General features: G+C 62.5%; 3 protein-coding genes across 3 annotated transcripts; 1 reads left to right on the top strand and 2 right to left on the bottom strand.

The window, feature by feature from the left end:
* Window positions 1-225: 225 nt before the first annotated feature.
* Window positions 226-4,004, bottom strand: RHTO_03324 (alpha-aminoadipic semialdehyde synthase; the record flags this gene model as incomplete). Its single annotated transcript, XM_016416995.1, has 16 exons — window positions 226-420; window positions 479-523; window positions 592-805; window positions 858-1,304; window positions 1,357-1,433; window positions 1,463-1,595; window positions 1,654-1,764; window positions 1,821-1,947; window positions 2,004-2,065; window positions 2,120-2,410; window positions 2,469-2,554; window positions 2,613-2,759; window positions 2,812-2,942; window positions 2,996-3,107; window positions 3,167-3,697; window positions 3,762-4,004. 16 exons carry the CDS (start codon window positions 4,002-4,004, stop codon window positions 226-228), a joined length of 2,952 nt encoding a protein of 983 aa, XP_016271524.1.
* A 352-nt stretch (window positions 4,005-4,356) lies between these two features.
* RHTO_03323 (WD repeat protein YBl104C-like protein) lies at window positions 4,357-8,272 on the bottom strand (the record flags this gene model as incomplete). The annotated part of the gene is made up of 12 exons (XM_016416994.1): window positions 4,357-4,412; window positions 4,469-4,540; window positions 4,601-4,691; window positions 4,743-5,231; window positions 5,293-5,311; window positions 5,369-5,594; window positions 5,648-6,133; window positions 6,200-6,835; window positions 6,893-7,723; window positions 7,784-7,834; window positions 7,892-8,111; window positions 8,174-8,272. 12 exons carry the CDS (start codon window positions 8,270-8,272, stop codon window positions 4,357-4,359), a joined length of 3,276 nt encoding a protein of 1,091 aa, XP_016271523.1.
* A 340-nt stretch (window positions 8,273-8,612) lies between these two features.
* Window positions 8,613-11,679, top strand: RHTO_03322 (protein of heat shock protein Hsp70 family; the record flags this gene model as incomplete). The annotated part of the gene is made up of 7 exons (XM_016416993.1): window positions 8,613-8,882; window positions 8,944-9,295; window positions 9,357-9,745; window positions 9,810-10,188; window positions 10,256-10,847; window positions 10,929-11,171; window positions 11,229-11,679. 7 exons carry the CDS (start codon window positions 8,613-8,615, stop codon window positions 11,677-11,679), a joined length of 2,676 nt encoding a protein of 891 aa, XP_016271522.1.
* Window positions 11,680-12,085: the final 406 nt, after the last annotated feature.

The following is a 12,085-nucleotide window of genomic DNA, read 5'->3' as shown; positions in this document are numbered from 1 at the left end:
GGGTCTATCGCAGGACTTGTACAGCGAGTAGCGAGCCGAAGAAGTGAGTTTGCGAGGCGGGAGAGCAGGACTCCGGCGCGAACGTGCAGCAGGACGTCCGCTCGCGCGCTCCGGCGCCCTGCGCGCTTTCTTTGCGCGCCGGTAGAGGCGTAAAGCTATAAACAATGCAGCGATGCGATACAGCGGAAGAGCCAGAATACGAACCGCGACAACCTGCCTCCTCCCTCAGAACCGCGCAACTTGCTGCTCCAGCTGCTCAAGCACGCCACGAGTCCCCTTGCGCCTGCCTTCGACGAAGCGGATGCCGGCATCTTGCAAAGCCGCAAGCATTGGCGGCCAGACTTCGTCGCTCGCCGGCGAGACGACGCCGCGCTGTGCGATCTTGCCGTCGAGGTAGAGTAAGGCGCCGAGGGCGATGGGCTGCAGAGAATGAAGAGTGTCAATCCAACGTCACAAGTGGTCAAAGAGCGAGACTCACGACTCCAACAGTCGTGGCCATCGCGGAAGCCTTCTCGTCGCCGTACTGCTCGGTTCAAATCGTCAGCGCCTCCTTCTCCCGCTATGATCTTCCTGACAAGCGCGCAAGCTCACCTGTACCAACGATGACGTGAACAACTCGACCTGCCCATCCGCAGACTCGGTCGTTACCTCGTGCGTGAGGACGACGGCGTCTCGCTCTCCTGGCTTGTAGGCGAGACGGTTCGCCAAGATGCTCGAGAGGAGGTCAATCGGCGCGCATGGAGCATTTGGTAGAGGCGGAAGGTCGGCGGCGGGCGAGACGTCGGAACTGTCGACGAGCGAAAGCCTGCGAAGGGCAGGTCAGCGTTGGCCCAAAGTCGCCTCAGAGCAGTACTCACGCCTGCAGCTCCTGGATGACCTCCGCCAACGCCGCATCGCCGCCGAGGACTTGCTTCAGAGCCGATTGCAGACTCGCCTCCGAGTCGAGCACGACGCCTCGCTTCCGCAGGCAAAGGAGGACGAGGTCGGTCCACCGCTCGATCGGAGCGTTCAGCGTCTCCGTGTCGAACAGTCCCATCTTCTTGAACGCGTCGGCGATCTTCGAGAAGCCAGGATAGCGCAGCGTGCCGCGCAAGATGGTTGGCAAGTCTCGGTCGAGCCCGTACTGCGGCAAGTAAGCGAGCGAGTCGCGGTTTGCGACGCCTTCAAAGGCGAAGCCACGGATGAGCCGGACGGTAGGGAAGTTGAGGCGGAGGAGGTCGGAGCCTGGGATGGAGATGTTGCGGCCGGATAGGCGGAAGGAGGCGGAGTTCAGAGCGGCAGTGAGGACGCCGCGAGGGGACCATCTGTGCGGGCGGCGTCAGCGCTGCAGCCTTAGAAGTCATATCCACTACTCACGAGAACTTATAGCCAAGCGGGACGTTGCTGATCTCCGGCGCGGGCAACCCGCCGCAGAACGAAACAAACGACTTGATCTGCGGGGAAACGGGTCAGTTTGCCCCACTGGAGCGAACGGCGAGAAACTCGCCTTGTTCCCAGTCTCTTTTGCCTCGTGGATCAGACGCATGGCGGTGATGTGGTCGATGCCGGGATCCAGTCCCAACTCGTTCAGCAGCACGACGCCGGCATCCTTCGCGCTGCAGTCGACGGAAGTGTCAGCAAAGTCTGCGGCGGGACGTAGAGCGGGAGACTGACGACTCGTGTAGAGCAGACATCGCGGGCGAAACATAAGAAGCCGTAACGAGCGCCTTGTTGTGCTTGATGCACAGCTTCGCGACGTTGACATGCATCGGGGCCGGGAGGAGGCTGCTCGACGCTCAAGTCAATCTCGATGATCCAGGGTAACAGCGAGGGAAACGCACCTCAGCACAACATCGGCACTCGCGACGAGATCACTCAGTGCCTGCTCAGAGCCGGCGTCGAGCGAGACGGCAGAGACATTCTCAAGGCCGGATGCAAGCTGCTCAGCAGCCGGCAAGTCGTTGCTCGCTGAGCAAACGGAAAGATCAGCCTTCTCTCCCACCATCGCCGAAAGCGAGACGCACCGACAATCACGTCCACGTCAGGTCGGGCTGCCAGCGTCCGGACTGCGGGACCAGCGACGAGCCTAGAACGGGGCAGGTCAGCGACGGAGCGGTCTCGCGGAAGATGCGCGGCTCACCCAGCACCGAGAACGACCGCCTTCCTCCGCTTCTCCGCTACACTCGCTTTCTCCAGTAACTCATACAGCCACTCATGCTGCTTCTCCAGCTTCCCATCCTTTACAAGCGTAGCGCGCTTCAAGGCTTCACGAATCTCCGAGTCGCCTGTCGAGCGCGCGAGGGACGGGTCGTCGAGCAGGTGTCGGAGGTAAGGGAGGAGGACGTTCGAGAAGTGCTTCGTTGCGTCGAGGGGGAAGGCGGAGGGGAGGATCTCGACGCTTGAGAGCTGGACGGAAGTGGGATGGGCGGGGCTGGAGGTTGCGAAGGTCAGCGGAAGAGAGAGAGGTAAAAGCGAGGGGGAGCGCTCACTCGCGGTGCAGCTGATCAGAAACTGCGTCGTACTGTACGATCGGGTCATCGAGCGTTGTCGCAGCCTTGACGAACTCTAGGCCGCCCTGGTGTCAATCGCAGGAAGTCAGCCTCTGCGCGTGCACGAAGGACTCGCCGACTCACGCCAAAGTCGCACGAAACGTCAACAATAGAGATGAGCCGGCTCTTCGAGTTTTGCTGAAGTGACGCGAGCTGTGCCGTCGTGAGAAGGCGAGGCGAAGGCGGCGCCCAGAATCCGCCGTTGAGGAAGACCGTCGAGTAGGGTGCAATCTGGCAAGCTAAAGGTCAGCTCCGCGATGAGAGAAGGCAACGACGAGCGCACCTTCTCGTGGAAGACGGAGTCAAAGCGCTCAGGGTGTGCGCGGTACTCCTCCCGGTCGAACGCCTTGCCGCTCCGGTCGACGAGGTAGTCGGCCAGCTCGAGGTGGCAAGCGTAGATAGTAGTCGGAGCGCCTAAGATGTCATTCCTGAGCGCGACGCTCATGGGTACGAAAGCGAGGACGCACGGTTGACGACCTCGGACAGCATGTCCGCCTTAATCCACTCGACACCCAGCTCATCCAACGCTCGCCGCGCGCCGTCGCCGACCTTCCCTCGACCTGATACTGCGATCACGATCTGTGCGCCAAATGTACTTGTCAGCTTAACGACCCAGCTGAAGGCGGAGTTGGACTGACCGGACCCAGCTTCTGCCCCATCTCGCCTCGTCTAACCTCCTCGCCTACGCGCCGCAGCTCCGTCTCCATCTTGTGCACGGTACCCGCCTGCAACGGTCGGGGCAGGCTGAGGAAGGGACTGACAACTCCTTTCCCAGCGAGGAGTTTCGTCCCGAGCTGCGCAAGTCCGTCGGCCATCCCGCTGTAGCCCGCAAGGAAACCGAAGCCGACGGTCCGCTTGCGTGGTGGAGCGGTAGGCGGGGTAGTTGAGGTGCCAGGAATGGTCGGCTCAGAACGAGCAGGCGCGCCGGAGTAAGAAGTGAGGAGTTCGTAGTCGATGAAGCGAGTGCCGCTCTGCTTGGACGACTGTAGCAGCGTGCGTAGGAGTGGGTGGTTGTATTCTTGTCCTTTGTGGCAGTGGAAGAAGGCTAGGTGCGCGGCTGGTTTGTTGGGAGAGGTGTTTGAGAAAAGGGAGGGGATGGTGGGCTCCTTGACACCGACGACGACGTCGCAGGCGGAGGAATCGAAGGTGTCGACGAGTCGTGCGCCGGCCTGTGCTTGCGAGTTAGCCGCACATCCGGATAAGCGGCGCAAGAACGAATACTCCTCCTCGCACCTTGGCGTACTCGTCGTTCCCAATGGCCCTCTTCGCGCACTTCTCGACCAGCACTTCGTGGCCATCCTTGACGAGTTCAGCTACGGCGGTTGGGTCCAAAGCAGCCCTCCTTTCCCACTTCCTTGCCGGGTCCTCTGCCCTCAGTCCCAGAACAGCGAGCGCCTGTGCAGACGCCGAGAACGCCCGCCCCTTGACTCGTAGCTGTCGTGCAAGGCGTGTACGGGCTCGAGAGACGCTCTGCATCGTGTGTGCAGTCCAAGCGAGCGAGCAAGATAGCGTGAGCGAGGTGTGTCGCCCCGCATGATCTGCGAGAGGAGCGGGCGGACGGCGGCAATCCGCACCGAAGTTTGGCGCGGAGCCAAGGCGCGTGCGCGTGCCAGCAGCACGTCCACCTCTTTAGGACGAGCACCAGCCCTTGGCGGGAGCAGCGAGCGGAGGCGACTGAGCGGCAGGAGGACAACCCTCGCCGACGTCGCGAACGGCGGAAGACGGCTTTCGCAGAGTTCGTCGCGGTCCTCTCGTTCGCTCGGCACATTCAGAGAAGTGATATTGGCAACAAGAGCGACGGTACAACGAGAAGAATGAGCGACTGAAGTCACTGCCGACTGCTGCACTCGCAGTCGCATCCAGCGACCGCGCAGACTCGCGAGGCTGGTGAAACGAAGCGTCAGCAGCGTCGACGAACGCCCGGCAGTGTGGGAACGCACTCTCGAACCAGGCGAGGAGGTGAGAAGCGTGTCCGCCGTGCCGGCAGCGGATGCACCAGGAGAGCGTTGCGGCTGAAGAGCGGGATCCTCGTCAGTTTCGCCTCAACGGTCGACGCCTGAAATTGCACTCACGGCCATCTGCTTCGAAGGCGCTGACTGAAGGGCGGGTGAGGCAGACAGAGCAGGCCGGAAGCTGCTTCGAGCAGGACGGACAGAGCGAGGCCTGCAAGAACGACCGTCAGGCGCATCCCCGTGAACCTCTACGGCCACTCACCTTGTGCCCACGCGGTCCATCACCCTTCCGACCTTCCCGCTGCTCGCCAGGCAAGAACACCCCTTTCGGCGGCGAGATGTTGGTCGAGCAGAACTGGCACCGAAGCAAGATCTGCGGCGGAGCCGTCTTGCGCATCGCCGCCACAAGCTCCTTCGCCTCGGCTTGTCGACCCGCCGCACGAGCCTGTTCGAGCGCCGCGCGCGCTCGTCGGCCTCGCGCAGCATCGAACATCGCCCGCGCTGCATAGAGCTGGAGTTTGTCCAGCTGCGAGCGGTAGGTCTCGACCCACCGCGTGACGCGCATGTCGGCGCGGATCATGCCGGGGGAGGTGAAGGAGCATGCGAGGGCTACGGTCTGGACGTCGGCGGTGCGGTCGACGTAGGAGGAGAGGAGCTTGAGACCGTCGTTTCGCAGGCCGAAGAGGACGACGGCTTCGAGGTCACTTGAGGAGAGCGCTTCGTCGCCGATGTCTTGCAGGAAGGGGATGAGCTGCAACAAAGGAGGGTTGGCCAGAGTGACTGAAAAGATGCGGTGGAAAGGCTTCGCTCACCTCGCTGTCAGACAAGAAGCTGCATAGCCGACTCGTCAGCACGCTGATGGGTGTGAGCGGGGGAAAGCGGACTCACCGCAAAGCCACCGCCACCCGATCCCTCAACGCCAACCCCGTCTCATCCACCAACTCCCTCCAATCGCTCGTCGCCAAGTACGCAAACATCGCCCTAACCCAGGGCGTCTCGACGTCCGAGGAGAGCGAGCGGCACAGGGAGGCGTAGTTGGATTCGGAGCCGCGGAGGGAGTCTTTCTGCGCGAGGTAGGCGGCGACGATGGGCGCGAGCATGCGGAGGTTCTCGTCTGCGCGAGGAAGCGTCAATTGGATAAGCACCCCAATGAGCGACGCCACGTACCCTTGCAGAGGCGCAAGTAGCCCATCGACTTCTCCAGCTGTCCCGAAAAGAATGCATGCCTCGCAGCACCCTCATGATCCCCAGCCTTCGCCAACTTCGCACAAACCGCCTCCCAGCCCTCCTCCCACTCCGCACCACAGCACGACAACGCGATCTTCCTCTGCGCCGCAAACTGCGACGAGCTGATCGCAAAGACGTCCTTCAGTTTGCGCTTGGCGACCAGTTGCGCGCAGCCTGCGGCGTAGGCGGCGTGTTTGGATTGGGCTTCGTCACCGCGCCGGAGGGAGCGGGTTATGTCGGTGTAGATCGAGCGGGGAGTCGCGGCGCGAGGGGAAGTGCCAGGAGAAGAGTGAGTGGAGGAGGTGGGTGACGCAGAAGCGTTGGGGTGCGTCATGCCGGAGGGGAAACCGAGGAGGATACGAAGGACGCCGCGGAAACGAAAGTCGTAATCCGGGACGCATGCCTCGCTCGAGAGCGCCTGGGCGCCTGCGGACGTTGAGAGAAGTCAGCTTCATTCCTCGAGGAAAGAGCTGAGCTGAACGCGGAACGCACGTGTGACCCACAGCCAGAACTCCTTGACACCCGCATCGCTCAGTCCAGCATTCACGAGCGGGTCAGACCCATACCCCGCCTCTACCCGTTCCCTCACCACAACCGACATATCGGTGCTCAAACTTCTGAGTCCCATCTCATCCGCCGCATTCGGCGCCACAAGTTGCACTACTCCACCGCTCGAGATCCGTCGCATGAGCATGTTTGATGGACGGGGAGTGAGGTTCCGGTCTGTCTGGGGCGGGAGTAAGCCTGCGAGTGAGAGGGTGCGGCCGCGGTCGGTTGTTTGTGGGCTGCGGATGAGCGGGTCGACGGAGATTTGGAGCGCCGGAGTCGCGGGGGAGATGGAGAGACGGCGATGGGCGGCGGCGAGCGAGTCGAGCGGGTCGGAGTCGTCGAGCGTCGAGGAACCGACCGGGATCGAGTAGGTCGAATGCTTGTCGGGCGAGGACGAGACTAGGATGCTCCGCTCGAGGAAGGCTGAGTGAGAAGCCGGTGGTAGGTCGATGATCTCGAGCCGCTGGCCGGACGAGCCTGGGTTCGCCGAGTCGCGCGAGAGGCCGACGAAGCGCAGCTCGGCGGAGTCGCCGCTGCTCGCGAAAGCGAAAGACGTGGGCGTCTGCTGGAATGAGCGGGCTGCGCGAGAAGAATCGTTAACGATGCGATTCAGGCGGTGGAAGGAACAGCACGCACTCTTCCGGTCGTCCAAGACGATCGGCATCCTCAGGACGTCCTTCTCGTCAACTCCCGCGTCCATCTCGCCCGTCATCGCGCCACTCGCGCCTCCCGCCCTGAGAGGCGCGCCCACTCCTCCCGCCGCACTGACCAACCTCGGCCCCGGCCCATCCACAAGATTCCACACTCTCAGCGCCGACCCGTCCCTCTCCAGCATCGCAAACACGCCCCTCTTCTCACTAGACCAAGCCGTCTCCGCCAAGGGTCTCGGCACGACATTCGCGCGTTGTTTCTGAGCGGGGTTCGAGCCTGCGTCGACTTCGGAGAAGGAGAGGAGCGGGTCCATCGGTTTCCGGAGGTCCCAGAGTCGGACTATCCCGTCGTCGCCGTAGGAAGTCAGCTGCTGGCTGTTGAAAGGGTTGGATTGGATGCCCCAGATTGAGCGCGTCGACCAGGTCGTGACTGTTGAAGGAGGGGAACGGAGGTCGTATACTCGCAGCCACTTGTTGGCCATTGCGGCGGCGAGGAGGGGAGAGGTGTCGGATGCGGAGGGGCCGGCGGGCGAGGCAAGGAAGGCCGCGGAGGTGATTACTTCGGACGAACCGAACGAGACGAGCGGGAGTGGGTCGTGGGGAGAGGGAGAAGGTGAAGGGGAGGGCAAGCTTGAGAGGCGAGCGGGGGACTGGTTCCTGCTGCGACCCGAGGCGGACGTCTCGCGGTGAAGGGAGAAGTTGCGGGAGGCGGAGGAGGAAGAGGGATCGTGGTTGGCGGAAGAGTCGAAGCTGCGCTGGACGTCGTAGACGAGAAGCGACTCGCCGCGACCCTTCTCGAGTCCGACGGCGAGTAGGCCTGCGAGCGAGCTAGTCAGTGTCAGAAGAGCGCTCAACGGAGAAGTTGGAAGGTCCGCACCTGGCTGGTCGGGGCAGAAAGTGACGATGTTGCACGGCCGGGAGTGCCGGACTGCACGCTCGAAAAGATCAGCCTTCTGTACACTTCTGAGTGCCCAGAAGGACACACCGTTAATCTGCACAGACGGCATCGCCTTTCCTCCTCCTCGACCGTCTCCCTCGTCCATCCGTAGCAACAACACCCTCCCAGTCGTCAGACCCGCTGCGACAAGCGGAGGCGCCGCATGTTTCCGTGGAGCCCATGCGAAGGCACGCAAGCCTGCGAGTTCGGAGACGACGCTCGAGGTGGTGAAGCGTTGAGAACGCTGGCCGGTCGCGGTGCGGGTTGTCTGTGAGTGTCAAGGCGTTGAGTGGGGTCGTCTCGTTGCGACGAGAGGAGTGGCCGGCGCACCTGAGCCTCGTACAGCCTGAGTTCTGCTCCTCCGCCGACAAGAAAGCGATCCGTCCCATCTGGCGCAGCGATGACGCTCCGCCCGCGCGTCGACTGCATGGCGGTGAGATGCTAGCTTGCGAGCGGGAGCAGCAGGAGGAGCAGCAAGGCAAGCGAGTGTAGCGATGTTGTCGACGGAGAGGTGGGGCTCGTTCCGGACAGGGAGGAGGAGATGAAGCGACCCTCACTCTCGGACTGACAGGCTTGACTGACTTAGAGATGGAGTACACTCTCATACATTACCTTAGCTTACTAGTCCGCCCGCCTGCGCCGTGCTGAGGTGACAGCTCCACGTCGGCGCTGGAACTTCGCGAACGACAGCGTGTCGCTCTTTCACTCTCTGACTCGCTCTTCCTTGGTCCTGCTAGAGCGAGACTCGACAGCACAGACTGCTGCAGCCATGCCAGTCCACTCGCGCCCGCGGCACCCGTCGCTCGTCGCCCTCCTCGCAGCCCTCGTCTCGGCACTCCTCGTCGCCTCGTTCGTCCCCTCAGCCAGCGCAGCCTCGCTCCTCGCCATCGACTACGGCACAGACTCGTTCAAAGCGTCCGTCGTCAAGCCCGGCATTCCCTTCGATGTCCTCTTGACCAAGGAGGGCAAGCGGAAGGCCCCTAGCATCGTCACCTTTCGCGGAGAGGAGCGGCTCGTAGGCGGAGATGCGCAGAGCTTGGTGCGTACCGAGTCGACACTCCAAGAGGAGCTGTGCTGACCCGACCGGACTCACCCCACAGGCCACCCGCTTCCCCCAAGACACCCTCTCCTCCGTCAAGCTCCTCCTCGCGCACCCTCCCTCGCACGTCCAGTCCCAGCTGCACTCCTCCCTCTTCTCCATCCCTCAAACAACCACCTCCCGCCACTCTCCCGTCCTCCAAACCTCCAAGCTCTCGGTTCCAGTCGAAGAAGCCCTCGCGTACCAGTTCGTTTACGCAAAGGAGATGGCGGAGGAACAGGCGAAGGAGCCTGTTAGGGAGGCGGTTGTGACTGTTCCGGGCTGGTTTGCGGAGGCGGAGAGGAAGGCCGTGATTGATGCGGCTGAGATTGCGGGACTGAGGGTTGTAGGGCTCGTCAACGATGGGTCTGCAGGTGCGTCCGGACACCCTCAGCGTGTATGGGAACCGAAAGATTCACGCTGGACCGCCCGCAGTCGCCGTCAACTACGCCATGTCGCGCACCTTCCCCCCCGAACCCTCCTACCACCTGATCTACGACCTCGGCTCCGGCTCCCTCCGCGTAACCCTCGTCTCCCTCCGCTCCGCCATGCTTCCCGACCCGCTCTCGCTCGCCGAAACTCCCCAGCTCAAGAACGTCACCTCCATCGAGGTTCACGGGTTCGGGTACGACCTCGATGTGGGCGGATACGTGTTCGATCGCGCGGTCAGGGATTTGTTGGTCGAGGCGTTTGAGGAGACGATGGGGAAGCAGCTGGGGGAGGGGAGGAAGGTCACGGATGATAAGAGGGCTATGGCGAAGTTGTTGAGGGAGGCCGCGCGCGTCAAGCAGGTCTTGAGCGCCAACACTGCTGCGATGGCCCGGGTACGCTTCCCTCTTTCTTCCTTCACTCCTCGTTCGCGGGCACTCATTCTAAGCGCTCCCGCAGATTGAAGGCCTGATCGACGACCTCGACTTCCGCACCGAAATCACCCGCTCGGCACTCGAATCCCGCGCCTCATCTCTCCTCTCTCACCTCGTCTCGCCCATCCAATCCGCCCTAGACTCTGCCTCCCTCCCCCTCTCCTCCATCGAATCCGTCATCCTAGTAGGCGGCTCCTCGCGCATCCCGCTCGTCCAAAAAGCCGTCGCGGACAAAGTTGGCAAAGACAAGATTGCGAAGAATGTGAATGCGGATGAGGCAGCTGTGCTTGGTGCGGCGCTTTATGGAGCGGGAATTACGAGGGGGTTCAGGACGAAGGATATGAGGGTGAGGGATTTGGTGCCGTTTGGGATTGATGTTGCGTATGAGGCGGAGCACAAGGAGGGTGAGTTCGCGCTTGATGCCTCCCCGGTTACTCTTCCTCCGTGCTGATGTCGAGTGAGCGTGCGCAGGCGCCGACTCGCGGATCATCACGACGCACCTCTTCCCCGCCAACTCCGCGACCTCCTCCAAAAAGACCCTAACCCTGCGCAAAACGTCCGACTTCTCACTCGACTTCTCCTACGCCCCCTCTTCTTCCTCCTCCTCGGCCGCAGCACCGTCAGGCCACCTCTTCTCGACCCACTTGAAGGGCATCTCAGCCGCTACTGCGAACCTCACGGCTGAGCAATTGGTCAACGCTACGGTGCGCGTGGGTGTGGAGGTGGATGCGAGTGGGTTGTTGAGGGTCGGAAAGGCGGAACTTGTGTTGCGTGAGGAGGAGGAGGGAGAGGGAGCGAAGAAGGGAGGCGTGACGGACAAGCTCAAGGGGTTGTTCAACAAGTTCTCCTCTTCCTCGGGGAAGAACTCGACTACCTCATCCTCGTCCTCGGCGCCGACCGCCACCCCCGAGGAAGGCCTGACGGACGAGGAGAAGAAGCAGTTGGACGAGATGATTCGTCAAGCGCAGCTTCCGCCGGCTAGGGTTAGGTTGACGGTTGAGACGCAGGGTGGGGAAGGGGCGGCGGGAATGGGGTCGGAGGAGAAGATGGAGTTGAAGAAGCGGTGCGTTCTCGCTTTCTTCTCTCGGTGGAGCTTCTTCCCGCGGGATGACTTTGCTGATAGGTGACGTGCGATAATGGACAGACTCCGCGATGCCAAGACCGCTCTCACGCGCAAACTCGCGCACGAAGAAGCGCGCAACGCCCTCGAATCCTACGTCTACCGCGTCCGCGACCTGCTCGAGAACAACGAGGCGTTCGTCGCTGCGTCGGTTGAGAGCGAGCGCAGGGCTGTCAGGGAGGTGCAGGAACGGACGGCGGAGTGGTTGTGGGATGAGGGGGAAGGGGCCGAGACCAAGGCATTGAAGGAGAAGAAGAGGGAGCTTGAGTGCGTGGCACTACGCATCTGTCAGACAAACGGCTCGCTGACGCATCGCTCGCGCAGGAAACTCGTCAAGCACATCCTCTCCCGTTCGACCGAGGCAGTCGCCCGTCCCGCCGCCGTCTCCTCACTCCGCGACCAACTCGCCAAAACTAGCACCTTCCTCTCGACCGCGCGCGCCGACTCTGCCGCACTCACCAAATCCGACCCCTCCGCTCCTCAACGCTTCACGACCGACGAGCTCGACTCGCTCGACAAGCTCGTCAAGGAGTCGCAGGCGTGGCTCGACGATGCGCTCAAGCGCCAGGAGAAGCTCAAGGCGCATGAGGATCCGGCGTTCAAGGTTGCTGAGGTTGAGAAGAAGCTGAAGGAGGTGGAGAGGGAGACGAGCAGGCTGGAGAAGAAGAAGCAGCCGAGGAGGAAGAAGGCGGTCAAGGCGACTCCGGCGGCGGCGGTGACGGAGGAGGAGGCGCAGGAGAAGCCGAAGCAGGAGCACAAGAAGGACGAGCTGTAGACGCCGACAAGGTAGACGACGAACTCCCTCCTCAAGCATTGCATTCGTTCCATCCCATACAACATCGGCGAGCGAGGTCGCCCTTCGCGTCCGCAGCAGCGAAGGAGCGCGGGAAGGGTGCGGGCGATCTTTGCGTGGCCTGCCTTCTTCTCAGCGGATGCATCGTTCTCGCAGCGTGTCAAGCGGCCAAGGTGAGCAGACGGGTGTCGAGGAGAGCAGTGCTGTAATTTGGCGGCGAGAGGACGGGAAAGCGGACTGCTCGCGAGTTGGATGCTGTCGGTACGTCACTGCTGGTCGATCAAGACACTCCGCAGGCGAGTCTCGACCTCGTCCGGTGTTCGCCCCGACCTTCCTCCGCGAGTCGTGCAACGCGTGCGAGGCGGCGACTGAATGAGCTGGGCAGTGC

The sequence above is a fragment of the Rhodotorula toruloides genome, assembly GCF_000320785.1.
Source record: "Rhodotorula toruloides NP11 unplaced genomic scaffold Scaffold20, whole genome shotgun sequence".
NCBI classification, from domain to species: Eukaryota; Fungi; Basidiomycota; class Microbotryomycetes; order Sporidiobolales; family Sporidiobolaceae; genus Rhodotorula; species Rhodotorula toruloides.
This window is presented reverse-complemented; position numbering and strand designations above follow the sequence as displayed.